The 25,500-nt window shown below is 44.7% G+C and overlaps 1 protein-coding gene across 1 annotated transcript; it reads right to left on the bottom strand.

The window, feature by feature from the left end:
- On the bottom strand, positions 1–23,845 carry LOC108939538 (rhombotin-1). The gene is made up of 4 exons (XM_018760931.2): positions 23,326–23,845; positions 9,236–9,449; positions 2,064–2,189; positions 1–364 (listed from the first exon to the last, which is right to left on the bottom strand). The coding sequence occupies exons 1-4, from the start codon at positions 23,345–23,347 to the stop codon at positions 259–261; spliced, it is 468 nt and encodes a 155-aa protein (XP_018616447.2). The 5' UTR covers positions 23,348–23,845; the 3' UTR covers positions 1–258.
- Between the last annotated feature and the right edge of the window lie 1,655 nt (positions 23,846–25,500).

Raw genomic sequence — 25,500 nt, 5'->3', positions numbered from 1 at the left:
TATATATACAGAAAAAACAGACTGTACAGACCCTCCAAGGAACCATACCAAAAGGTGGGGGGACAAACATCAAACATACAGGCAATAGAGTGCGCAGCTAAGCAGGCACAACTGTACATTGAAAACTTGTAACTGCTCAGTGTCGGGGATGGACGAGCAGAATAAGGATTAAAAAGTATTGCAGGCAAGCAGACGGACAGCCCTGTGTCGGAGCGTGGCTCGGCGTCCGTCCTGTGTGAATGCGAGCGGCCCCTCCTGCTATTGAACCTGCGTCTCGAAGCTCCCGTTCAGCTGTCCCTCCTCATAGTCCATCTGACACAGAATCATGTTGTTCTTTAGGAAAAATTTGTCCCCGACACAAAACCTGAAGGGAGAGACACATGAAGAAGAAGAAGAAATAAAAAAAAAATAGAAAAAAAAAAAATATATATATATATATATATATATATATAAGAATTTATTTACATATACAGTGTCTTCAGCAGAGGGAGAACCTGCAAGCAATCACAGTGGGGCACACTGTCTTTAAAGAGGGCAGCAGTAGAACAGCTGACGCCATTACACAGAACACTTTTTTTTTTTTTTTCTTTTTTTTTGCTAAAAGCGATCATTGTGCTGATGAGAAAGGCGGCCGTTTAGAATTGCAATTAAAGCCTATTTATTTCCGGCGACTGCAGTCTCTCTGGGTGGCGGAGCGGTAATTGGCATTTTGTGCACAATGATTGCACTAATTTGGCTCCACCGCTCGCCCGCCACCAGGAACGGCTTCGCTTCAGCGTGCGATGTCCCCTGCGATGCGAGAGGGAAGGTGATTCTTTAAATAAAATTAATTGTTTTAGAGATTACAACATTTTAAAGCAGGCAAACACGAGGCCTGGCACCCAGCAGAAGGGGGGGGGGGGAAACCCTGCTTTGAATATTGCACCCGTTTCCTAGGAAACTCTGCCCCTGAGCAATCCTTCCGTGTAACACTTTGGTGCCAACATTTAAAACAAGTCTTTGTCGCCTCTCTCCTCAAGTCGAAGGGTAGGGTTTATTTTATATATTACTAAAAAAAAGAGGATTTCGGTAACACACAAAGCCATATGGAACTCTAAAGGACAGAAGTGAGTGTAAGTTTTAGGGGCAGCAGGAGATTAGAGCACAGTGACGTAGTGGTTATAGCTAACTTACGCTAAACTTGTCTTGTAACTGAAAGACCTGTTTGAGTCCCTGCTCCTGCTGTATTACCCCTGAGCAAGGTACTTACCCACCATTGATGCCATAAAAATTATCGGCCATATAAATGGGTAAATCACTCATTGCAACGTGCCTTCAACAAAGGCATCAGCTAAAAGAATTTATGTAAATGTGACCTGATAAGTGATGACTCCTCTTCCATCAGTAGCACTAGTGAGCGCAAAGCACTCAACACGTGATATGGACCAACTGCCCAGCTGAGGTCGCAAGGTCACCACTTCTTAGGCTTTCTTTCTGACACACTGTCACTTCCTGCACTTACCCTTAACCACCCCTGCTCCCCCCACGGACCGCAGGCATGTTCTGAGGAATGTTCCTTCAATTACGCGTTTTGCCCACTTTTGACGCCAGCTTTTAAAAAGAGGTGCATCTTAAGCGCTTGAACGGGGTTTATATTTTGTGTCGTGGCTTAGAGTCGCCCTTCGGAAACGGAGCGCTCCTGCTCTGCCCGTTTTGATCGGGCTCTCCACTGGCTTGGCAGCTCTACCGCTTCTGATACACCGGCTAAAATTAAAAGCATTTATTCTTCAAGCTTGTAATCCCAGCATCAGCCAGAAGCACAAACACAAATTACTGCCAGGCTTGAAAGTATAAAAAAAAAAAAAAAGAAAATAAAAGAAAAAATTAAAAACCCACACATAAACTCCATTAGTATGGGTATAATACAGAATTGCAGTTAAAAAGTTTCAACAGGCAGGGAAGAGAGCGGGGTACAAGAGCACATTTCTGCGTGGCTGTGGTGTGAACCGGTACCCGTTTCAGCGGGGCATTACAGATTTGGGAAAAAGGTAATCTTTTCGCACAGCTGCGATCCCCTTACTTACCTCTGGTTACAAAGCTGACAGGCGAAACAGTCCAAATGGTAAACATTATCCCTGGCTCTCATCACCATTTCAAAGGCTGGGATCAGTTTACTGCAGGCTGCGCAGTTCCCCGTTGTACCAAAGAGCCTGCGGGGGGCGGGAGACGAGCAGAGCGTGAGGCTGTAGACCGGGCTAGATGGTGTGAGCAGTGTAGAACTGGGTAAATGGTGCGAACGGTGTGGAGCTGGAGCAGCAGAACAAGAGCGAGACATAAGCGCAGGTAACATGGCAGGAAAAAGGATGCTTGTACATGCACAGACGCTGAGTTTTTTTTTTTCCCCCCTTTTTCTTAATGAGGGTACAAACCTCAACGTTAATTCTTTACTAATGATCTAATTAAAATGATCACATGGTTTTAATCCCCCTTCTTCAAAGAATTTCTCCCAACACATTTCAAAAATGCAAGGGGAAAAACACGTCTGAATCCAGCAACTGAAATGTGGAAAGCACCCCCCCCCCCAACCACCACCACCACCACCACCCCCATCCCTACCATCCCAACCCTTTCAAACCAATGCAACTAATGAGACTAAGCTCCAACCAAATCCAGCTGGATTTTACACAGGAGGCTCAATTCCTTAATGTAGTCAAAAGTTCAAATGGTTCCTGCAGCAAGGATCCTGTCTTTGAGAGGGGAGCGGAGTGCCCTGCCTCCAAGGTGAAGAGCGATTCCCAAAAGAGGTTACCGCACGTTCGGCGGCGCACGGCCTAAAAGACATGTGCAAACAGCACTTCCGCCCGTGTTTGTTTAAGCTGACGAGATTGGAGGTGCGAGCGGCCAAGGTTACAGCGCAAGAAGGCGCTGGTGCGGAGCTTCCCCTCCGACCAAGGGCTGCCTGCAAGGAGGGGGCTCAGACCCTCGTGCCGTGTCAGATTTACATTTCCATTTTCCGAGCGCCTGACCTTATGTTTAATTTGGAGATTTTGAATCGCAGATGTATTCCACGGTGCGAGAGAGGACCCCAGCCGACTCGCTAGACGGGATCAGGCGACAGCCGGTCGCCACCCTGACAGTGCGTTAAATGCTTTGCCAAAGTCCTGCGCTGAGACGGCAGGAGAGTCTAAAGTTTGGTATTACACTCCCCCCCCCCATATTAGTCTCTCTCTGGTGCGCATTCGTCGTCACAGGAAACGTCTCTCCAGCGGACCATGCTTTTAATTAGCGCACAATAGTCCAGCTGAGCCGGGGCTTACGGTGCCAGGGAGGGGGGCTGTTACGAGAGACGGGGTGTGAAACGCAAGGCATCGTTAGGGTCCCCGCGGTTACAAGAAAGGGGTTTATACCCAGGCCTCTGTGCGGGAGAAGCCGGTCACACTTTTATAAAATCGAGTCTGTTGGCAGGAAAGGTTACAAAAGGGTCTGTTGTCATTTGAACTGAAATTATCACAGACATGAGTGACAATTAGTGTTTTTTTTTTTTTTTTTTTTTTTTAAATCCATATCAGATGGTGGCCATGGGTTTGAATAAGCTCGCTATACACACAGTTTGTATGTTCTCACATCTGCGTGAGTTTTCTCCCACCGTTCCGGTTTCCTCCCATAGTCCAAAGTCGTTTTTCAGGTGAACTGGTGACTCCAAATGGCCCTGAGAGTGGGATTTGAACCTGTAATGGCTAGCATTCCATCAAGGGTATCCCCTGCCTCGCACACTATTACATTTACATTTTTTCCGTTTAGCACGTTTTTCTCCAAAGTGACGTACATCTCATAGAGAATACAGTGTGTACGTTACATTAGCAGAAAGAGACTTAGATGCAGACACGTGATTCGGAAGTGCAGTTAGTTTCTTTCCACCATATAAACTAATGGACATCACACGAGTAGCTGCATGAAGGTTTATCCAAATAACTGACAATTATTTTATTTTTTTAAACAAACATTTACAAACGGTTGTGATTTCAAGGTTTTGCAGCATGACCATTTACACATTACATGTGCTTAGATTATGGGAGAACTGAGTGCACACTATGATTGTGGGATGGGCTCTGGACCATCGGTAATGCCTTGCAAATGTTTCACTTGGTGGAAGTACTTGTGCTCCAAGTCAAATAAGGGCTTAATTATTGCCTGAAACGTGATTTAAACCTTCGTCCAGACCCCTGTACCCCGTGTGTTCTCATCAGGTGCAGTGCATCACTAACACAGCCCAGTTTAGCACGAGCTTTCAGGGCAATCAGCTTCTTCATTTTCTCTTCAGTATCACCCAAAGAAAGACTTACAGTGTTTCACAGTGGAAGTGTAAAAATATGAAAAACTGAACTAACCGACTCTACATACAGACTCAGTTTGTGTTGATGATATTTATTCAACTGAATGCAATTTATATGATGCTCTAGATAAAAATGTTAGCTAAACAGCATTAGAGTTTAAAATCCAGCAACAAGACCAAAATATAAGTTGTTTCATTCAATTGTGCTTTATTCAGTGTTAACTTCCAGTGAAGCAAAAATAAGTTCTTGTGTCGGGGAGAAAGGAAGCACTGATACAAGCGTTCCAAGCCTGTCATGGAAACACAAATACAGACCTACTGGCCATTTCCAGAGTATTTTGGTTGTGTGCGTTTCAATTTTTTTTTTTTTTTTTAAAACATTGAAAATCATCAATCTGAGCTTGAATAGAAACTGAGTAAAATCAGAGTGAATTCATTCAGCATTTTCCCCTCTGAATGCTGTGCTTAATTATCTGCACCTGTACCTGGAGCAGGAATCCCATTGCCAGACCCAGCAGTCCAGGTCGATCTGGAACAAAAGACGCACTGAATACAGTAATGATGCGTACATGATTTCAATAGCTTTACGTGAATGAAGTCACCTGTAGCGGTCCGTCCACATATGCTGGTGTGTGCCTATAGAAAGAAAACACCTGCCAGCCGTTGCTCGCCAGCTGTGAAAAGTGCACTGCCCAACAAAAGAGGAAGGGTCGAGACCCAGATTCAGCCATGTGAGCAACGCAGGGCTTGGGGGAGAGCAGGGTGTAGGCAGATTGGTTCTGACCAGGACTAAGAACAGAATTAAAGATTTGTCATGTTATTTGGACTCTACCTGCACCTGGTCCTATCTGGCCAACATGACCGCTGTTGCCATCCATCAATGTTTCCATGTGCAATTTCTAGGTTTAAAAACTTACTGTTGATGTGGACAAGTCAAGAGTCAAAATTGAGAGGGGCCAATAGGTAGGACAGTGGTGAAGGTCATAGGTTGCTCTGTCCCACTTCATGCTCCTGTTACAGCACACATTAGTGAAGTACTTTGACTCAGTTGCCCAGCTGTATAAATGGATCTACAAGTACTACAAGCTGATTTGGATAAAAGTCCTCTAAGTAACAAATTAATGCTGCTCAGGAGTGTCAGAATAAACCAGTGCAATTCATTATGTGCCTGTTGGCAACCCTGCTGGGCAATCGCTCCTCTATCTACTTCCTTAGACAGTCCTCAGGTACCTTTCCAATGAAACTTAAAGTCCCGTAAGAATATGGTTAGATATTTAGAAAAAGGTATTGAATTTAGATTATTGCTCACTTCCACCGTACCATTTGTTTCGATGCTAATATTTTGAGTGCAGCACTATAGCGCTTTTCTCAAGGTCCTGATAATCGTGCTGGTGTACACTTCACTGGCTTTTGCTTTTAAAAATCAATACCAACACACAGTATAAGAAACAACTAAACACATGCTGTAGTTTTACCCATTCATCAGTGATGCTATTCATATGGGAATATTGTCTTCTGAAAGCATGAATGAAGGGTACAGTGTGATGGCTGAGTGGTTTTTTAGCACCAACACACACCACACACACACACAGTCAACCTTGTTTTTTCCCTAAATGAAGCAGGCAATTTTAAAATCCGAGCTGATTCTGACAGCATGGAAAAAAGCTACAGTAACTAAAAATGGGGAGACTGAGTGCTTAATGGTTAATTCAAGAGGTATTAGAAGGTTGTGTGCACTCAATAGGAAGGTCACCCGCAAACTTGAAAATCCAATAGCATGAATTTTGAGTCTTTTTGTAGCTGAACAATTTGAGATAAATGAAAACTAACCATTATGACTGCAAGGCCATTTAAAGTATGACTTCGTGTGAATGTGTGTTTAAGGCCTTTCAGGTTTCAAATGGGTTCTATACAAGGACTGTGTAATGTCTATTAAATAAAGCAAATGTCTTGTATTAAGAATCTTCATGTTCCATTATGGTATTTTTGGTGGTGTAAAAAGGTGCAGTTTTACATGATTGTGGATGGAAATTACTAGATGGCCTTCAATAATTGCCCCACACCTTTGATTTTTTTTTTTTTTTTTTAATTCAATAATGGAACAATTCATTTTGGAGAAAAAGGTATTTTTCTTACAGTTCAGAGATTTTTTTTTAAATCAACATCCTGGATGCTTTTTCAGGTATCTTCAAAAGTCACCCCCCCTTCAGTGAATATAAAAATTAATATCTAATTGTAATTTAGTAAGTCGGCCTCAGCAGGGGCATTCGGTTTCAGGCTTTGCGATCCAGAGTTTGTTTTTTGTTCCAGATGAGCTCAGGTATTACTCTTTACTGGGATTTAAGTTATAGTAACTATTATTTAAATGACACCTTTGTCCAAGATGACTTACAGTATTGGATTTGCACACTAAGGTGGTGAGAAAATTACCCATTCATACAGCTGGGTAATTTTCACTGTATCAGTATAAGGTAAATACACTGATCACTGGTATCACAGTGGAAGGGGGAGATTATCAGATGCCCATGGTTCAACTGATTGCATAAACTAAACTAAATGGCAACACTTGCCATAATTTTTCTGTACAATTAAGCCAAACCATCTTAAAACTGCCTTTCTCCTAATATGCTATGTTCCCTACATTTGTGAAATTAAATATGTAAGCATTCATTTAATATTTAGAGAACTAAGAACAATTAACTTGATTAGTACTTATTTTTAGATAACATCTTTACTTTTTACCATTAATGTACCACTATTTCTTCATTAACAGTAATTTGATTTAACACAATTGAAAAAAAGGAGTTCTCAGGGAACACATTTGGTTTCACATGACTGGAACAGTGCAATGTATTCAATCAAAATCCCAGTCAAGGCAATATAATGAAGAACTCAACTGAAACAAAGGCCACCATGCCTTAAGAGATGAGGCCTGGAGTTCAGTACCCCTGAGGTAGCGGACTGTTGGGAAGCACTGGGGAATAACATCTCAGAATAAGGAGTTGAATGGAAGGATGTGGGTTAATCCTTGTTTAGGCACTGTATATTAGCAAGAAGTTTGTTTGGAACTGGTTAGCAATTCTGTATATGCAGAACACCGCAGGATCACAGGCCAGTGCTGCCCATTTCCTATATCACCAGATCCCCTGAATCTACACCCTCTTCTCCCCAAAATAAATAGCCGTGCTCGAGAAGATGGAGCAGAGGCACCGCCAAGAAGAAAGTCGTTGCTTTGGACAACTGTTTAGAATGTATTGTGAACACACGCTAACAGTCAAGTTTTAAATTGTGAAGAGGCTGATTTCTTTAGGCACTGGACCTCTTTAACGTGGCACTCTTAGCCTTAGATGCGCGAGGGATTCATTCTGCTCATCATGCTGACAGCCTTATTTCACCCAAAAGTGCTGGCATTTGAAGCGGGTTAAGAGAGCGTATTTTAATTTCAATTAAAATAACCACCTTTGATAAGTGAATGGCTAATCTGTTTCCCTTAATATATTTAATAGTGACAAGATAAAACCCTCAGGCGCTGGGTCCTGGCAATCAAAAGGCAGCCTGGTTTGACAAACGTGTACTCGGAGGTCATCAGATTCTCGGCCCTCGAAAAATTAAAATGACTAATTAATCTGTTGTTCTCTCGTCTAATGAAGGAGCGTGGTGACTTTGTTCCATTTAAAAAAAAAAAAAAAAAAAAGCCAGGTGGATCCCAAAGCTTATGACATGGTATTTACGCAAGTGTTTTCTGCATCTCAGTGTGATGAGGGCCCGGGATACTGTAACTTTACCTCACTGTGTTGCGATGGGTGCTTCTCGCAGTCAACGTGTGTGTGTGGGGTGGCTCCCAAACATACACATATCAAGGGAGTGTGTTTGATCCATCACATCCAGCTTTAATGAACTGCCACTGCGGTACGGATGTGCGAGTTGCTCCACATTCGGGGATGCATATCTGTCCCAGAGGGAGACGGCTCCTCTGAAACCGGGGTGGAATGGGAGTCCCAGCCCATGGGATTATGCACCACCCCATCCCAGCCCACCCGCCCCTTGAATCCAGAGCTCAGAACTGCATCTTCTGAGAATAAGCGGGAAAGCTGTTAATTTGATTCATGGTAACAATTCATCTCGAGCATCTTCAGCCGCTAAGTGGCATGCGTTTTTGTCTCTGAGGAGAGCGGCAGAGTGGGCTGGATTTCATTAGGTCATTAGAAGTGAAGCTGAAATGGAGAGGCCATCTCCCTGCCCCCTCCCGCTGCCCACTTTCCTCCTCAGGCACCAGAGGACACCCTCTTTAGAACAATCAGCTTCAGTCTCCCTGAACTGCAAATTCAACACGGCTCAACATGTAGTCACTTCCCAATAATGCATTTCAATTACCGGTCTGATATAGAACTCTGTTGCCACATTAGAAAATGCGGACATTAATTCAGAATGCTGGGTAGCTTCACCTTTTTTGGGGCATGCCATGTCTTGGGCAATCTGTTCCCCAACTCCTGAACACAAATGGCAGTGTCTACGGGACAAACTGAGGAACAAGCCGCCCCCTCTGCACAGCAGCTCACCACAGAAGAGGCTGTGGCCTGCTGAAACCTGCCTGCCCACAATCCCCAGGGAGCTGTCTTGGGGATAGATAAACCAAGAGGTCACTGTGAGGAAGCCCCAGGGAGGGGTAACTTAATGCCTGGGACAAAATCATGTTTAATTTAGCAGGGCAGATGGCAGTGAGGAGAGGGGAGGAGAGGGAGCAGTGTCAGAAACCCCACACAGCCAGTTACGAGAGCCAGTGGCACGAATGTGCGATGCTGCAGTTGTTGACACCGCGAGAAAGTGCGTCCTTTTTGCCCTGGTGTGTGGACTTGTCCTCGTGTGACAACACAGAGGCCACAGGAAGCTGAAAGCATCACAAGTGTCCGTGAGTGTCCTTACCTCAGGTAGTCCCTGCGACACAGGATGAGGTTGGCTTTTGTGTAGAGCGTGGAGCCCACCTCACCCAGCCGACAGTCGCAGCAGGCGCACTTGAGGCAGTCCTCATGCCAGTACTTGTCCAAGGCCTTCAGCAGGTAGCGGTCCTTGATCTTGCGGTTGCAGCCGGCACAGCCCTTCTGCTTGCCCTTGGGCTGCACAGAGAGCATGGGCACACCTGTGGCGACAGGGAATTACCAATAATTTAGCACACAGTTAAGTAAGCTCTGGGCGTCATTTAACACTCGGGCACTTCCCATGTTCAGACGCTTGGAAGGAGCACCATAACCAGCATACCTCTATAACGGTGCATCTTGGACAACCTCAGGAAGAGGTGGGAACTTCAGCATTGACTTGCTTTACACCCCTCCCCATGAGCGTGCCTTGTATTACCTTACCTAACCTTACCTACCCTACCAGAGCAGGACAAAACCAAGGACAGAAATTCGTGCTCTGTTGCAGACCACGTTTAAAGCCATCCTCGGATGCACGCGCATTGTGAGCCAAGCACATCTGCATACGAAACTAACCACTTCTCAGATATTCATTGGGTCTGGCTGCAGAGCAATTATATTTACATTCTATTAAGCCATCACGCTGACATGTATTGAAACCCTCTTTGTGCTGAACAAAGTGAGGACCTCAAATGGGCTCGCTAGCTGTTGGTTAACATTAACCTTTTAAAAGCGCCGGGGTGACCACAGACGTGTTGCTCCCAGGGCCTGCGGTGAGATGTTCTCTCCTAAGTGCCTTGCAGCACTCTCCACCCCTCGCATTACAGCCTCTCCTCCCTTTACACGTCGCTCCGCCAACGTGCCTGGCAAGGGGAGTAACAAAACCCGCAAATTGCCCTGCTGTCACGCAGGTCCCACTTTAGGTGTGCCTTTTAGCCTCCTAAAGGACAAATGAAGTCCATTTAATAACTGCACTAAAACACTAATAGTCTGTCTGCGGTTGACATGTGCTTTTTTCCGGACTAAAAGCCACCCTCAGGCCACTGCTGGTAACACTCCCACCCTGGCGAACCCCCTCCTCCACACTAACGGCCCCCACCAACAGCTGAAAGCGCTGGATGGTGGCTCTTAAGACACTCGCATGCACACGATGCTATTGATCCGTCTAATAGAACACGCCAGTCGTCGAGCTTTCTGCGCTGCAAACATTTCTCTATGAAGTGGTGACAGAATAAATAATAAAATAAGTGAAATATCGGCCATGCCACGTCACCTGAAGCTGCAGCCTGATATTTCTGAATGGCAAACCTTTCAAACAAATTAGAAGTGGCCAGAGGAGCCCCCTTTCATTTTCTGTTCAAAACGTCATTATCGAGCGAGACGACGCATCACCTGCGTTCCACACGTTACCCACTTAGGGGACTGGATTTTCACCGAAAGCTGTTCAGGCAGAGTGTTCACTCTTGACTAAGTACTTAAAAGGCACGAGCCCCACGTGGGATTCAAACCTACAGCCGCCCTCGAGTCACATGGTCGGCTCCCTTGACGCCACCGCTCCGCTTCACGAGCGGCTTTTCTTTAAAACGTCACCCGCTGAAAACAAGTGTTCCGATCTTGAACGGCGGCGAGACGAAGGCACCGCGGTGGCACTGCGAAGGGTTAAGTTCAGCCAAGATGCCATCGTGTAGGGTTTTGGATTTCGTGGTGTAGTTCTAGTTGGGTGCAGCTGCGTCCAGCGGTTTCAAAGTATAGCAGTGCTTTACATGATAAACAGACTTCTACCAAGAGGGAGCTGATGCGTTACCCAAGACATTCAGTTCTTTTTTTGGGAATGTTTTCCCCAGCTTGCTCCCTCCCTCTTCTCCAGTAAAACCTCAAGCACTTTCTTTCTCAATACTTTGTTCTTTTGAATATCAAAGTAGTGCCTTCCCCACAACCCCCCACAAACCCTTTGTCTCCTAGAATATTGGATCCAGACTTGGTCTCCAACTTCTTAGTGTCCACACATCAGGAGAAACACTAATGTTATACAATTAGCATTTCCCTTTTTTCCTTTTTAGGGGGAGCCAGGAGTGAAAGCTTGTTAGTTAAATTTATAGCTTAGGTTAGGAAGTGAATAAGGGCCCTGGTGGTATTCAAGCCATCAGATTTCTTTATCAGAGGTGGAGAGGGGAGGCTAATTGGCCCAGCGCTGCTGATGGGAGCCATCAATTAGCGATGTGCCTGCCTCACAGCTCTCTTCCTGAGCAGGGCTCCTCAGAGCCTGCACATTAGGATCACAAAATTTGCTATAAATACCAATGTTCAGTGTAAATGAAGCTAAAAAGCTTCAAATTGAAGCCACACCAGCTGAAGGCGGTCTGCTCTACCTGCATTTCATGGCTTGTTAGAGGATCTCTGCAGGTATGCCAACAGAGCACGCCTGTCAGGTTCCTACAGAACTTAAAAATAAAGAAAGGGCTTAATGAGGAGAGAGCGAGCAAACTGTGGCCTGTGTGGCATGCATGTGCACGTGTGTGTATATGTGTGTGTGCGTATCAGGGGAAATAGTTCTTCTCCCCAAGGGATCGCACCAAAATCTTTAATTTGCCATTTATGACAGCTAATTAGTTATTCTACTCAAAATCTTTGCTTTAAATAAGAGAACTAATTATACACAAAGGTCAGCCCCCCTCCTCCTCACGAGGAGCTCATAATTGGCTTAAACTCCCCCCATCCCCATACCATTTCGCCCTTTAACAATGCAAGTACAAAGCTTGCAAAAGAAGGGATATTTTATCTTCTTATGCAGACTGGCTTTGACTTCCTCTACAAGCCTAGGTTGTCGTAAATGCGGCTACCTGGACGAGAGGGTAAACGATGCTTCTGTGGGGCTGCTCCGGGAAGCTAGGTGAAGGTGGCACACGAAAAGTGGAATTCCACTTTAACGTTCAGATGTCACATGTGGTTATTTATGGAGTGGTTACCACAAACTACTTAAGCCTAGGGGACACGGTGGTGCAGTGGGTTTGGCCAGGGCCTGCTCTTTGGTGGGTCTGGGGTTCGAGTCCTGCTTGGGGTGCCTTGCGGTGGACTGGTGTCCCGTCCGTGGTGTGTCCCCTCCTCTCCAACCTTACGCCCCGTGTTGCCGGGTTAGGCTCCAGTTCATCGCGACCCCGCTTGGGACAAACGGTTATACACGTTGTACTTAACCCTAGGGCTTTCTGGAGTCTAACATCAATGTCCTTTGAACAATAAAATTATTTACATGTATTAATTTAACCAATGCTTTTCTCCAAAGCGAATTAAAATGTTAAGCTACATACAACAGTTTACCCATTTACACAGCTGGGTAATTTTAATGGAGCAATTTCAGGGTTAGTACCTTGTTCAAGGATGATGCAGCAGGAGATGAGATTTGAACATGCAACCTTTTGGTCCAAAGGCAGTAGCTGTAAGCACTATACTTTTAAGGAAAGAAAAATTAAGAAATTAAAAAATTGTGGCATTGTGATTGCATCAGTTCCCTTAATTCAAGCTTGCCCATCAGCGCAATTTACGCCACTTGAAGGAAGACCTGTCGCCGTGTAATCTCAGCTGCCCATCAGTTCCCGTACTCAGTCTTTTTTTGGAGTATAGGAAGAAGTTGCATTATAAAAATGGGGAGCGGGGACGACGCAGGGATGGTTTCTGCTTCACCCTGTATGTTCAGATACAGCTGCCACTGACCTTCCTGTGTCATTAGGTGTCACAGCCTGTGTTCCTCTGTCGCAGAGAATTCATATTCTACAGGAGGCTGGGTCCTCAGAGAGAAAAAGCTTTTACCTGATCCAGACATCCTGCTGGAGATATTAGTTTGCCAGTAATGGCTGGCACAGAGCCTGTCATCCTCCTCATTCTTCACCCCTCCCCTCTTTTTAAAGACTTTTTTAAAAGAAATGAACAGTCAAGTTTGCATTTCAAACAGACCATGTACTTTCCATTATAGAGATAGCATCCGATTCCTGTGTAAGCCTATTTTCGAGTTCCATTTTTACAGCTATCAAAAAATCAAATCAACGTGGTAACCCTTTTGATGCGTTTAAGGTTTTTAAAAATGGTTCGCTGCATTTCAGGAAACTGTTTAAACCACTACAATGCAATGATCACATCAGTATGGCGAACCAAGGTTTTCTCAGATTAGAAAAAAAAATCCAGAGAAAGGATTCCACCCCCTTCCTATTCACAATACATTAATCTTTTAAAGCGAGTGCACAGCTAAAAAGACGTCTGTTGCTCATACCAATGTGTAACAGGGTTGATCTCTAATTATATGGATTCAGTAAATTAAACTGATTGACACCTTGATGCAAGCCATCATATTCTTGAGCTGCAGCATTAAAGAGGCGGATCATCCCTCTGCCATGTGCCATTTCAAAGGCCCCACCATGAGAGGACCTTGCATAATCTCCACTTTATACAAAAAAACAGGGTGCTGGAGAAGATTAGGGACTGTGGGAGGGGGGAACAAATACACAATCACACATTTGAATAATTATTCAAAAGGATAAATGCAAGTTACTGTGACACAAGTCATATGAGTGCGTAATGGCAATGATTGACAACGTGGTAACACTAAAAATACGCTTAGATTTTCCAGACCCTGAGTTGAGTAGATGTATTAGAGGATGGATGGATGGAAAAACTTTTGCAGATAATGGAAAGCATAGCTTCAGAATACCTACATGTTAACTGAGAGGTCTGGCAAGGTTGACTTGTACTGAGGAACTGTGAGGGACCATTGTTCATGAATCTTATGCGGTAAAGAAATGAGCGCAAAATGCTCAATAGGCCTCTGACTAGGTCGCTTATTGCGGTGTCCACTTAAGATGCAGCAGCTAAACGTGTGGGGAAACATTTGAGGAAACTCTGCAACTTGTTCATTGTGTCAGTGTAGCTTGAGATGCTACTTTACTTGGAGGAAGAACAAAAGTCCACCATCGACCGGATATACTTCATATCTTAACTTCAGAGACAATTGAAGAAGTATTCGGCAAATTAAATCAAAGTGATCTGTATTTAAGGGTATTCCAATGCTCTAAGGGCTTACTGCTGCCCCACCTCCCACCCCTCTTTCAACAGCAGTCAGCTGTAAACCACCTTTGAGTTCAGGTTCATGTTTGTTCCTGATGCCTTGCTGGCAATGATGATCTAGCCCGTTCTGAGAGAGATGCTCCAGAGGTTAATGGAGGCCTCAGATGAACGCCCTCCTGTTGTACGAGTGACTCAGCCCCATTTTAATAAGCTCACATCAGCCTTGTAATTGAGCCCATAGCCCAGGCTTCAGTGCTGTAGGGAAACAGAAGACATCTGTTCATAATCTAGGGTGGAAATAAATCAATAATACTGAAACCGAAAATAGTCAAATTAAAAACCTGTGTGCGTGAATTGAAAGCATAATCCAAACAGTCTGAGAAACAATAAATCCCATGACGGCGGGGGGGGTCATCTTCAGTTATGAATGTTTGCAGCAGACCACATGTTGCTGTAGCAGCAGTTGCATGTAATGTTTGACACCGTTACCCTTTTGCACAGATTGAACGCTAGACAAGACTCAGTCATGTGCTGACGATGTAATTAATGGCCACAGGAACAGCAACAGCAGGTCATTAGAGAGACTCACTTTTGCAAACTTAGCAGCCCACCAGGGCTGAGAAGGCACTGTGAAGTGGCACTGTAGCATTCCATGCACCGAAGCAGCAGAACCCACAACAAGGGAGAGTTTTGTCTGGGGAAAGAATTGCCCCTTCCTGACAAATGACAAAAGGTTCTGGCCCCAGCAACCAAGAGCCACTTTCCCTTCCATAATTACTCCTGATCCCCTCCAAATGACAGCAGCCATTTCGGTCCACAGTGAACAGGGTTAGGACTTCAGCAGTAGCTCGGGCTGGGGGGGGGGTGGTCTCCGAGCACCTCCGCTTCCCACGTGCTGATCATTTCATCGCCGAGACAGAGGGGGCATGCCAGGTGTGGCGCTCCTGGCAAGGTTCTTACCCCTCAATCCCATATAAGTTCAGGGGGGATGCTTGGAAAATTCGGCTGCCGGTTTGGTCTCCGCTACTCACAATGGCTTGGCTCTCATAATGCAGTCCAATTAACAGTCAAATTCATCAGGATGTTCTTTCCACACTTATATTCCCCCATTATTTTTAATTTATTCACATGGGGTTAATTAAAGAAATTTATCACAAAGACGTGCAAGAGCTCTCTAATTAAATTCATTACCGCTTGTTTTGAGATGTGAAACTGGCAGCATTTCGTTATTGCAGAAGACAGCTGGTTCCAGCACTCGGGCGCCTGCGAGCACAGAGAGATTACAGTGGTGGATGGAAAGCCAGCAGTATTCAGTCCTCAAAACTCTGTCCATGACGTTGCCAGAAAACCCAAAATGAAGAATCGTCCCAACGCTGACAATGGTGTGGATGTTTGTTAAAGCAAAGCAGAGTAACTGTTTTTAGGTTTCCCTCCAAAAGACATATTCTAAGAATGAAGTGGACATGCTTGCATTTTCTCAGTGTAGTGTGTCTGTATGCTCTTGTGACCCTGTGTTGTATATACATTTAATAAAAATAAAAAAAAAAATTTAATATACAGATTGCTTTCAACTGAGAACCGTGGGTGAACCTTGTGGAAAATTCAGAATTATTTGAATGCACTTGTGCAGTAGAACAACGCAACAGTTTATTTTATTGAAATTGGGTTGGTTTTTCCATGGTGTCTAGTACACTTTCAGTATTTTTGCAACTTTAAGGTGGACTTCCGTGGTGGAAAGGATTAATCAGGCTCATCAAAAGTGCATACATACACATAATTAATTCACTTTTAGGTTAATTTTGACTTCCCTTCAAAGTAACTTACTGAAGTGATTTATGAAGCTCTGCTGGTTCCAGTAGGAAAGCAAGTCACGGCGAAGTTGTGGTTGGCCAGCTTCAGCTACGGGAGATACGTTTTCGCTCGTCCCATTTGAGAGAACTACGAGCGAGGCTGCTGATTTGAGGCCAAAGTAATGCATGCAAATTCAATTCGTTTTTTTCATAGACTACATTAACATTTGAATAAAAAGGATAAATCCATCCATTTTCAAACCCGATCTTTTCAGTTTGATAAAGGGAACACAATCCGTTATCTGGCACTTCATAATTCCTGACAGAGTGTAACCATTAGCACTGTTGCCTTGGCTTTCAGCAATCCAGAGCAGGATAATGCAGGAACACCTTTTAGCCCTCATTAGAATGCATTCAGGAAGGCGTAAATGTAGCCCTCTAAAGTTTGTCACTCCCAGGGTTAGAGAGTGATGTATGAAATCCCTCCTCCCCAGCAATTACAGCATGCTTATCATTTCAAAGGACACGCCAGCAGACAGGTGTGCCATTCAGAGCCCTTAGTGGGCTTTAAAATGGAGAACACAGCAGAACACCAAGTGAAGGAGGGGGCACGTCTTGAGGAGGAAAAATGTGGATTCACCACAGGTGGCATATGTTTGGGGGAGCAGCCCTCCCTGTGTTAATGAGGTCCTTTCTTTCACGACAGTCTCCTCACGGGATGAGGCCGTGGGAGTCGCCTCCTTATTTCCCTAGAATTCAAGGGCTCCGGGAAAGTGGGGAATCCTTGGCATTAAAAAAAAAAAAAAAAAGAGGACTGTTTAATGGAGCAGCTCAGACTTGAGGAAAGAAGACCAGGCAGGAACCTTGACTTGCTCTTGCTGGTGACAGCTTTATTTTCTGCAAAGGGTTTGTTTAGCATTCATTGTAATGGACTATTTATGGGTTACGACTGGGTCTCTTCCAGGTGCCCCATTCCCTTGTAAATTAGTACTAAGAAACCAACAGGATTTCCAGGCATCGATTCCTCTATTGCCACCTCTTGTTTTTGCGTGTTACCTGGTGCGGCGCACTGCTGAATACATTTTCCTTTGGAGAGTTCACTCTAACACTGAATACCTCACCAATTGAATGGACATCACAAGAGGGTATTGATTGTGCATGAAATCAAGTTAAATGGAATGGGCTGCGCTTTATCGGACTTTAGTCCATACGAGAGTCAGTTGCCTTTAAGTGCTGAAAGAGGAGAAAATAAAAAAAACCTAAGGATGATGAATGATTGACAGGGTGGCAGTGATGGCACATGCCCAGTTTCTTGGGCCAATTAATAAGAAGCACAATTGTGAATGTGTATTTGCATTTAATGGCTCAGACTGCACTTATGTAGAACAGCTCAGGGGCTGTATTGATTGTCTGCTTCAATACCCAAGGCTCCCCCTTCTCTTCTCTTTAAGACAGGAAAATAAACCTGCAATCACAGTCTTTAATTAGTTGTTTAAGGTTTGATTTATTGAAGACCTTCCATTGAGAAATTGAGTCTCCCACTCACAAGTTAGTTCTCATTAAGTGGACAAGCAAGGCCATTACATTTTCCAACTTTAGGTGGGGAGCATCCATCCTCACATGAGAAGGATGTTTTATTCAAGAATGTCAACAGCTTGCTTATAAACCACACTGGTAGCCAAAAATAAAAATCTACATTTTTATACTAAACTGGATTTAACCAATAGCAATCTAGGCTTACATTTTTATGTAGCACTATCAGCATGTTAAAGTCAGAGCTGTACTTTCTGGTAGCTGAGAACATCCAACCACTGAGTTAGTCCATCACTGTATATTGGTTTTAAACACTGCGCCACTTAGTTTTGGTTGGTTTCACAGTGGCACTTCTGATGTGTGTAAGATGTAGAAACAACAGATGCACCAATTTATGGTCTTGTTCTCTTGTCGCTGCCTGCCAACAGAGAGCGTCAGTCATCAAACAGCCAACCTAACTAGCTGGCTTAGTGCAGCATTTGGCAACAATGCCTGCACCGCATGCGCACGCACTCATGCACTTGGTCAGGCGCATTTTGCTTTAGCTCTAATTTTCCATTATATTTAGAGAGTATTTTTGTTCTGCTTCAATAGAATCCATACTGCTTGGGACTGTAACCATTATACAGAGCTAAATGGTTGTAGTGTAGCACAAGTGTGGTAGCTTTGTTTTCCATTTTTAGACATTGGTAATTGGTTAACCATTTGAGACATGTCAACTATGCAGCACTTAGTTCATTTTCTTGAATTCGCAATGGCCTACTATGCACAGGAGGGGGGCACAGTGGTACAGCGGGCTTGGCTGGGTCCCGCTCTCTGGTGGGTCTGGGGTTCGAGTCCCAGTTGGGGTGCCTTGCAAAGGGCTGGCATTCCGTCCTGGGTGTGTCTGTTGCGCCGAGTTAGGCGCCGGCTCACCATGACCCCCCTCGGGACAAGCGGTTTCAGTCAACGTGTGTGTACGTACCATGTATATGATACAGCTTTAGAAGGCAACCAGAAGTCCATCCACATCCAGTTTGGCACAGCCATTTGAATACACCTTACCTTGTTGGAATGGCAAAAAAATTTCTGGATGCCACATTAGAGATCACCAGTCCTAAAAGCTTAACCAGAAAACTTCACTGTTGAATATTTTTCCAGTAGGTCATGTCTGCCCTTTAGCGTCCACATCTCCTCCTTGTGCACACAGCATCTTTAGTTCAGACTTGAAGATTTTCCTGTGCAGCAAAGTGTTTTGGTTTACGAGCCATAGCCCAGTCATGCTCTGCTTATTTACAGAGCTCTTTCTCCATGTACATCAGAGTGCCAGACAGGAATGCTGACTGATGAAAAGATCGTGAGCCGAACTCTCAAACTTCATTAAGGCTGCACAAGGGCATCTGCGGAGACCGAGTTGGAGCTGGAAACTGCACCGTTTGTCAGACATGTGTAGTCTCCAGCCAGTGGTAGCATTGCTGGAGCTTATGGCACCTCTGATTTCAGTAAAGCTGTGGAAGTCTACAAAAGGCAACTTGCTTCCTAAAAGTAGTGGTGGTACATTGAGGAAACATCTGGATTTTACTTACCCCCTTGTAAATGAATCTCACTAACCAGTATTAGTGAGACTTAGTAAGAGTGAAGGCCAAGCTTGAGTTTCCTCAAGTGTGTGCCTGTAGGTGTACTTGAAGCCAGAACTGAACCTACAGTTAAAGTGGTTCAGTCAGAGGAATGTGTAGCTGAAGGTCCTGTCGTGGGCCAATACTGACAACTAATTTAAGGCTCTCATAGGAGCCCTGAAAAGGTGTAACATTTCAATTCTTTTTCTGTTGCTTGGAGCCAGCAATTTAAGATTCTGCAACTTTAGCATCAGGGTACCGGTGGACCCCAGTAAACACCGCCACATGTGCCTTCCCTACTTTGTTGTACTACAGTGAGGGTGCAGTATAAAGTTCTGAAATCAGAAGTCATCTTAGCCGTTTGATGCATGGTTGTGGCATTTCTCATGACATATAGCCATTTTAGGAAGGCCAGTACAGCAGGACAGCAAGTTGTGCTGCCATCTCACACCTCCTGCAGAAGGACATGGGTTCCATCCCCACTCAAGTCCGGAGCTTGCCTGGTCTCCGTGTCTGCATGGGTTTTCTCCGGGTGCTCCTGTTTCTTCCCACATTCCAAAAGATATGCTGTTTGGGTGGATTGGCGACTGTCACCCACTATGGGTGGCTTAAAGTGCATCTCACCAATGTATTGATAAGTGACCCCTTGTAGTGTATTCAATAGTGCAAGTCAGTGTGAATAAGGTGTGGGTTGGCTCTTCATTGGAAGTCTTTGGAGAAAAATCATCTACCAAGTGATGATAACCTTTGTAAAGATGCCAACCTGAGGATAACTATACTGATTCCTTGTGATGCCACACTGCAGCACAACTGTACATAGGCTCATTATTGGGATGTAAGTCGATTACTATTGTAAATCAACTGCTGGATGCTTGCAATGGAAAGATTTGCCATCCAGAAGTGTCCAAAATTTGTATAAGCTATAATGAAAAAAAATGTCTTGCTGTAGGTTGTCTTACATGGTGGACTCATGGTACCTTGATTTAGAGTTAATGTGGTACTATGAGGAAATATACAAAGTACAGCTAAGATTTAAATAGCTGTACATGAATTATGTTTGACATCCATTTCAGATGCAACCAGTATAATGTATTCCATACCATTTAAAATGTTTAAAATGTATCCTCTGAAGTCATTTAGATGACTTCTGAGGCAATGTACATCTCAAAAAATACAATCCAATGCAAGTTCAGCTGTATGGGGTAATGTGTCACAATTTACAATAACTCAGTCTTTATTACCACCACCACAACTACCTAATGTTGTCAGGAAGTTAACACTAACTGGTTTCAAATCCCCTTCTTAGGGAACTAAGCTGCAAAATAAGCCATAATGTTGTTCAAGACCTAGGGGGGAAAACATTGATGCAATTTCAATATTTGAAATTGGCAAGTTTAATTTAAAGTAAGAACAAGCCAATAAGATGAGAAAATAGCAAATACAAGGAAGAAAATTACATTGTCGGGGAAAAAGTGAAAAGACTTCAGAAATGTAAAAAGTAATCTCCAAGTGGAAATTAGAAATCAACCCGAAGAAACGAAATAACAAGAGAAATATTACTGTCCACTTTCGAAATCAATATTACATTGCTACAAGACAGAATTACCATGGTAACTCGTAAAAAGAATGAAGCAATTCTTATTTCAAAATAAAAACTGAGCCTGAAGCCCAAGTTTTATTAGAGCAGCTGACAGATCACACATGGGCTTGTATTTGAGACATTGCTTTTCAATACATGCTTTATGAATGTACAAATTTCACTGGACAGCCAGCTTGCAGGGTCATAAATTAAGGCACATAAGGTAACCAAAGGATTTATCATGAAGTTCAGAAAATTGTCAGTTCCTCTAATGTGCGGAGAGGACTTGATCAAGCTAGCATATACAGATGATCCAAGTACTAGCGATTTATACAAATACCTAGTCAATCCCTCCCATCGGGACCCTTGTAGAGTTATGACAAGCAATTCAAATGAAACTGTCTGCTATGAGCAAAATGGAAGTATTTCACCACCAATAAATTTTCAAAGCGATAGGACAAGGTAAACGGCAGGAACATACTGGATCTGACCTCATCAGTATTACCGCTTTTACAGATACTGTGTAGAGCTTTAAAAAAAGCATTTTTAATTATGTAAATGTAGTGACACTTCTACAGGGTTATGAATTTATTTAATCAGAGTTTTACTTTCCCAGACATTCATGCAACTTTCCCCACTTTCATACATTTCCATTAAGGCAAGCTTCTAGACCATTGTAGGTCAGAAAACCAATATATTTCAGCAGTGTTTAAAAATAGGATACAAATCAGTTCCCTCCATTTACACTACTTTGCCCAAAAGAGGTTTGGGACAGGGGAAAGCTTCTTTCCTCAAGAAAAACTAGTTTCCTACAATCACACTCCATCTCAGGTTTCCCCACACAAACATGCAGCCAATCAGGATTTTAAGTTACATCCTCACCTTTCCACTCTACAACTGAACCTGCCTCTGATTTGAGGGACCTGGAAATACAAATGGGTGTGAAAACATCTAAAGCAGCCAACAAGTTGACATTTAGTCTTTCCTGCTTTTATTTCACATTTTCTTGTGACAACTTCACTACACCTGTGAATGGGTCTGGAAGGTCACAGAAGACATGGACTGGAGTCTAGGTCATTGTGTGGAATATGGAAAATGAAAACACCTGCACATACGAAGATCTGTTCCAAGGGACAAATCGGTGCTTGTCAAGCTGCAAGCTGAGCGCAACTACAAGTCTGTTGAAGCAAAATAGATGTTTGCAACCCCTGCTTGTTGAGGTAACATACTGCACAGCTCTGCCAAAGTGGCCTCAGAAAGCAAAGGGTGAAGCTTTTAGCCTACAAGCAGCAGGTGATGTCTGCTTTTCTGCAAGTCCTAATGCTCCTAAAAGCCACTCTTCCCGTTTCTGTAATTGGGCATCAGTAGTTAATGTAGTATTGACTGCATTACATGCTCCTGTGCATCCTCTCCCGCTAATGCCATTTGCATCACCTTGTACATTCACCATATTGCTTAGCCAATGGCTGTTAAAAGCCATCCAAATCATGAATCATAGGAAACTTTTAGCAACAGACATCCAGGGGAGACAATTTACAGTTGCGTTAATCCAAGTACATTAGCAAGTCATGGATTTAGGAATACAAACTAATTTGTTTTCTGTAGCATTCTTTTTATTGCTTTTTAGATGGGGGTGACTGAAAGGATGCTTGGCTAAAACAGATATGAAACCTCCATTTTAAAATCTAAATAATTGGCTTAGACTGCTAGCAACTGCTTATGGCTCAAGTGCCTCAGGCAGAAAACAAAATGTTGAGGTTAGAGATGTCAAGGATAGTTCATTTTAGGTTGTCGTTGGTTTGGGCAGAACTTGTGCTTTTACCAAATAGGCATAAGCAAACGAACGCTTGGAAAACTTTCTCTACATCGCACTAGAAGTACTAAGACCAAGAATCACTCAACAGCTTGGGACATCAACTTAAGACAGTAACACCAACCACATGGATCTATGGTCTACTTTCTAATCAAGATGTCAAAAACCTTTCACTAGGAGTGAGAGATCAATAAATCTGACCTCAAATCTCACTGGAAGAAACCAAAGACGAGCAACATTTCCACACGCCGTTAACACTTGCGTGGGCATCTCTGAAGATGAAACCACATTTGGGGTCTTTGCTCTAGTCACACATAAGGATCCCCAACACTTTTGACACTAGAATGAGAGCCCAGCTGTCACTCGTGCCCTCGGCGAAGGAGTCAAACTGGTGGCGACAGCTGAGCAGCTCCGAGGAGCGCTCAACAGAACCGCCAGCTCATTCAAAAGGCGCACGAAGTCGCAACTTCTTTAAATGCACATCCTCTTAAATCGGCCTCTTATTTTCTACATTGAGGAACTTGCAAGTGCAGCAGAGAGTGAGCTCAAGTGGCACTCCCAGCTCCAAGTGAAGTAAGAAGTCTTCGAAGATGCGAACATCACGCAGGATGGGGAGCGGACGCGCCTCACGGCTCACCTACCCGCCGTATCGCAGCCCTGCTCTGCCGGGGGGGAAGAGACCCGCTTCGCACGCGAACCACCGAATGAGCCGTCACTGGGCTGCGCGCGCCTTCCTACCTTCCTCCTTGTCCAGTACCATGGTCCTGAGAATGGAGGAGTCCGGCTCCGGGGCGTCCGTCCTGGGCTCCAGCAGACCAGTGTCCTCCTCCGCCACCACCAACGATCACCACCAACCAGTCTTCTCCACCCGCACGCGTGATGCAAACACAGCCCTGCGGCGACAGCGGGGATCCCCGTCTTCTGTGCGCGTAACGGCACCTTCGCCTCGGCTCGGCTCGCGCGGGAGGAGATCGGGAGATGTTCGGAGGTGCGGAGCCTGGTTCACATGGAGCTCGGCTTGGAGGAGACCCGCCTTACGCACTTCCCTCGCTCGGACGCGTCCCCGGTGCGCAGGAGAAAACCTTCACAGGCGGTGCGGAGCCTCACAACTACGCCGGACGGACGGCATGTCAACAAACAAAAGGGAAAGAAAACGGGGGAAAAAAAGCGGAGAAAGTGTTGGTCTGGTGCCGTAAGGAGCGCTGAAGACCCCTGGTCACTGAAGACTCGAGCGCTTCCGTCGCGGTCAAATATTTATTTTGATTTCATCTGCTCCGAAAGTGAATACACTGACGGGGGGGTGGTGGGGGGGTGCGAGACGATCCCAAAGAAGGGGGGGGAGGGGGGGGGAAAAAAAAAAGGAAATCCGATCAGGTCCGATCCGAGGACTTCTTCCAAACCCGCGCCTTCCTTCTTCTCCCAATTTATGCGCTTCTCTCTGCGCGGCTCCTCACCAAGTGCGCGCCGCTCCCGAGACCCCGCGCGCGCGCACGCGCGCCTTCCCCCTCTTAATTAAATCAATTCATTATGCTCAGATCTGATTAGCGGCCCTTCCCCCCTCCTCCCTCCCTCTCTTTGAATCAATTATTCAATACACAAACATAATTGCCTGTGCCAGAGGTGTCTAAGTATTAGCTTATTTAACTCCAAGGACACTAATTACCCCTAGGGCAAGAGAACTTTTCTCATTAATTCTGACAATACACAAAAGCGCAGCGAAGGGAGAAAGTGTGTGTGTGTGTGTGTGTGTGTGTGTGTGTGTGTGCGCGCGCGCGCGCTCGCGCGCTCGCGTATGTGTGCGTTTCGGTTCGTGTGCGTGCGTGCGCGCGCGCCTCGTGTCAGGCTGCTGCGCCCCTCTACCCGCCCCCATGAAAAAAGAAAAAAAAAAAAAAAGCAGAGAATCCCGCAACGCAAATCGCATTGGCCACCTGTATTTTTATTAGGTATTTCTCCGAACAAATGTGCAGTTTGATTGGAGCGCCCTGAACTGTTGGTGTGTTTGCCGATAAGCCTAAGGTGCGTGTTTGGAAGAGAGGACACGACAGATGGAGCTCGTCCCGATCGCCGGGCAGATAGGAGGCTCCCTTTCCACTCCGCTAATATGATTGTTGGCTCTTATGGTCTGGACCAAAGAGTGGCTGTTTAAGGGTGAAACATAAATTGGGGTGGTTTAACCTAGCCCCGCAGACAGCTATAACCAATTAAGGAAGCGATTAACCAAGTTGAACCCTTTTGAAGTTTACAGTGCAATAACCAAAACAAGTGAAGTGTGACAGCAGCAGGTACTCAGCCGTCCCAGCGCTCTGTGGTTCTTCATGATTCATCCTTTATTGTACTCAGCATTGCACTAATAACCGAAGGAAAAGTGCAGGGTTTAAAAACAACGCAAAGACACTGGGCAGGATGCTGTCGTCCGACACCTTACCATGGCACATATTCCACTTTACAGTGATGTACCCTTTTATACAGGGGATGTTCTTACTGTAGTGAGTCAGGGTAAGTCTCTCGATAAAGAGCACTGTATCGGGAGTGATGATTTAAACTCAGGACCTTTATGTTGTACAGTTACATTTATTCGTTTATCAGGCGCTTTTCTCCAAAGCCACGTACATCTCGTAGAAAATACAATGTGTGTGTTACATTAGGAGAAAGAGACATAGTTGCAGATGTGTGATTCTTAAGTAGATTGTTTCTTTCCTCTGTATGCACTTTCATCACAGGAGTATGTGGTGTACGAGGTTGTGAAACGACAGCGTTAACCGCTACGCCACCTGGTGCCTGAGAATTTCTTTTGGATAAAAAATGTGCCCAAGGATCAGTATAGGAGTCCACTGGGGGGGGGGGGATTTAGTGGGGAGAACAGATACACAAGGTCCTATGGCTGCTTTCATACTCTCGACAGAAGAGTCACAC

This window comes from Scleropages formosus, chromosome 2, assembly GCF_900964775.1.
Source record: "Scleropages formosus chromosome 2, fSclFor1.1, whole genome shotgun sequence".
NCBI classification, from domain to species: Eukaryota; Metazoa; Chordata; class Actinopteri; order Osteoglossiformes; family Osteoglossidae; genus Scleropages; species Scleropages formosus.
The sequence above is the reverse complement of the archived record's forward strand: the minus strand, read 5'-3'. Positions and strand labels throughout refer to the sequence as shown.

Coding starts and splice junctions, on each gene's coding strand:
- LOC108939538 (XM_018760931.2), bottom strand. CDS start 23,347: ATGGTACTGGACAAGGAGGAAG. Junction 9,450..23,325: donor GGTACTGGACAAGGAGGAAG/GTAGGAAGGCGC, acceptor CTGTCGCCACAG/GTGTGCCCATGCTCTCTGTG. Junction 2,190..9,235: donor TGTCGCAGGGACTACCTGAG/GTAAGGACACTC, acceptor CGCCCCCCGCAG/GCTCTTTGGTACAACGGGGA.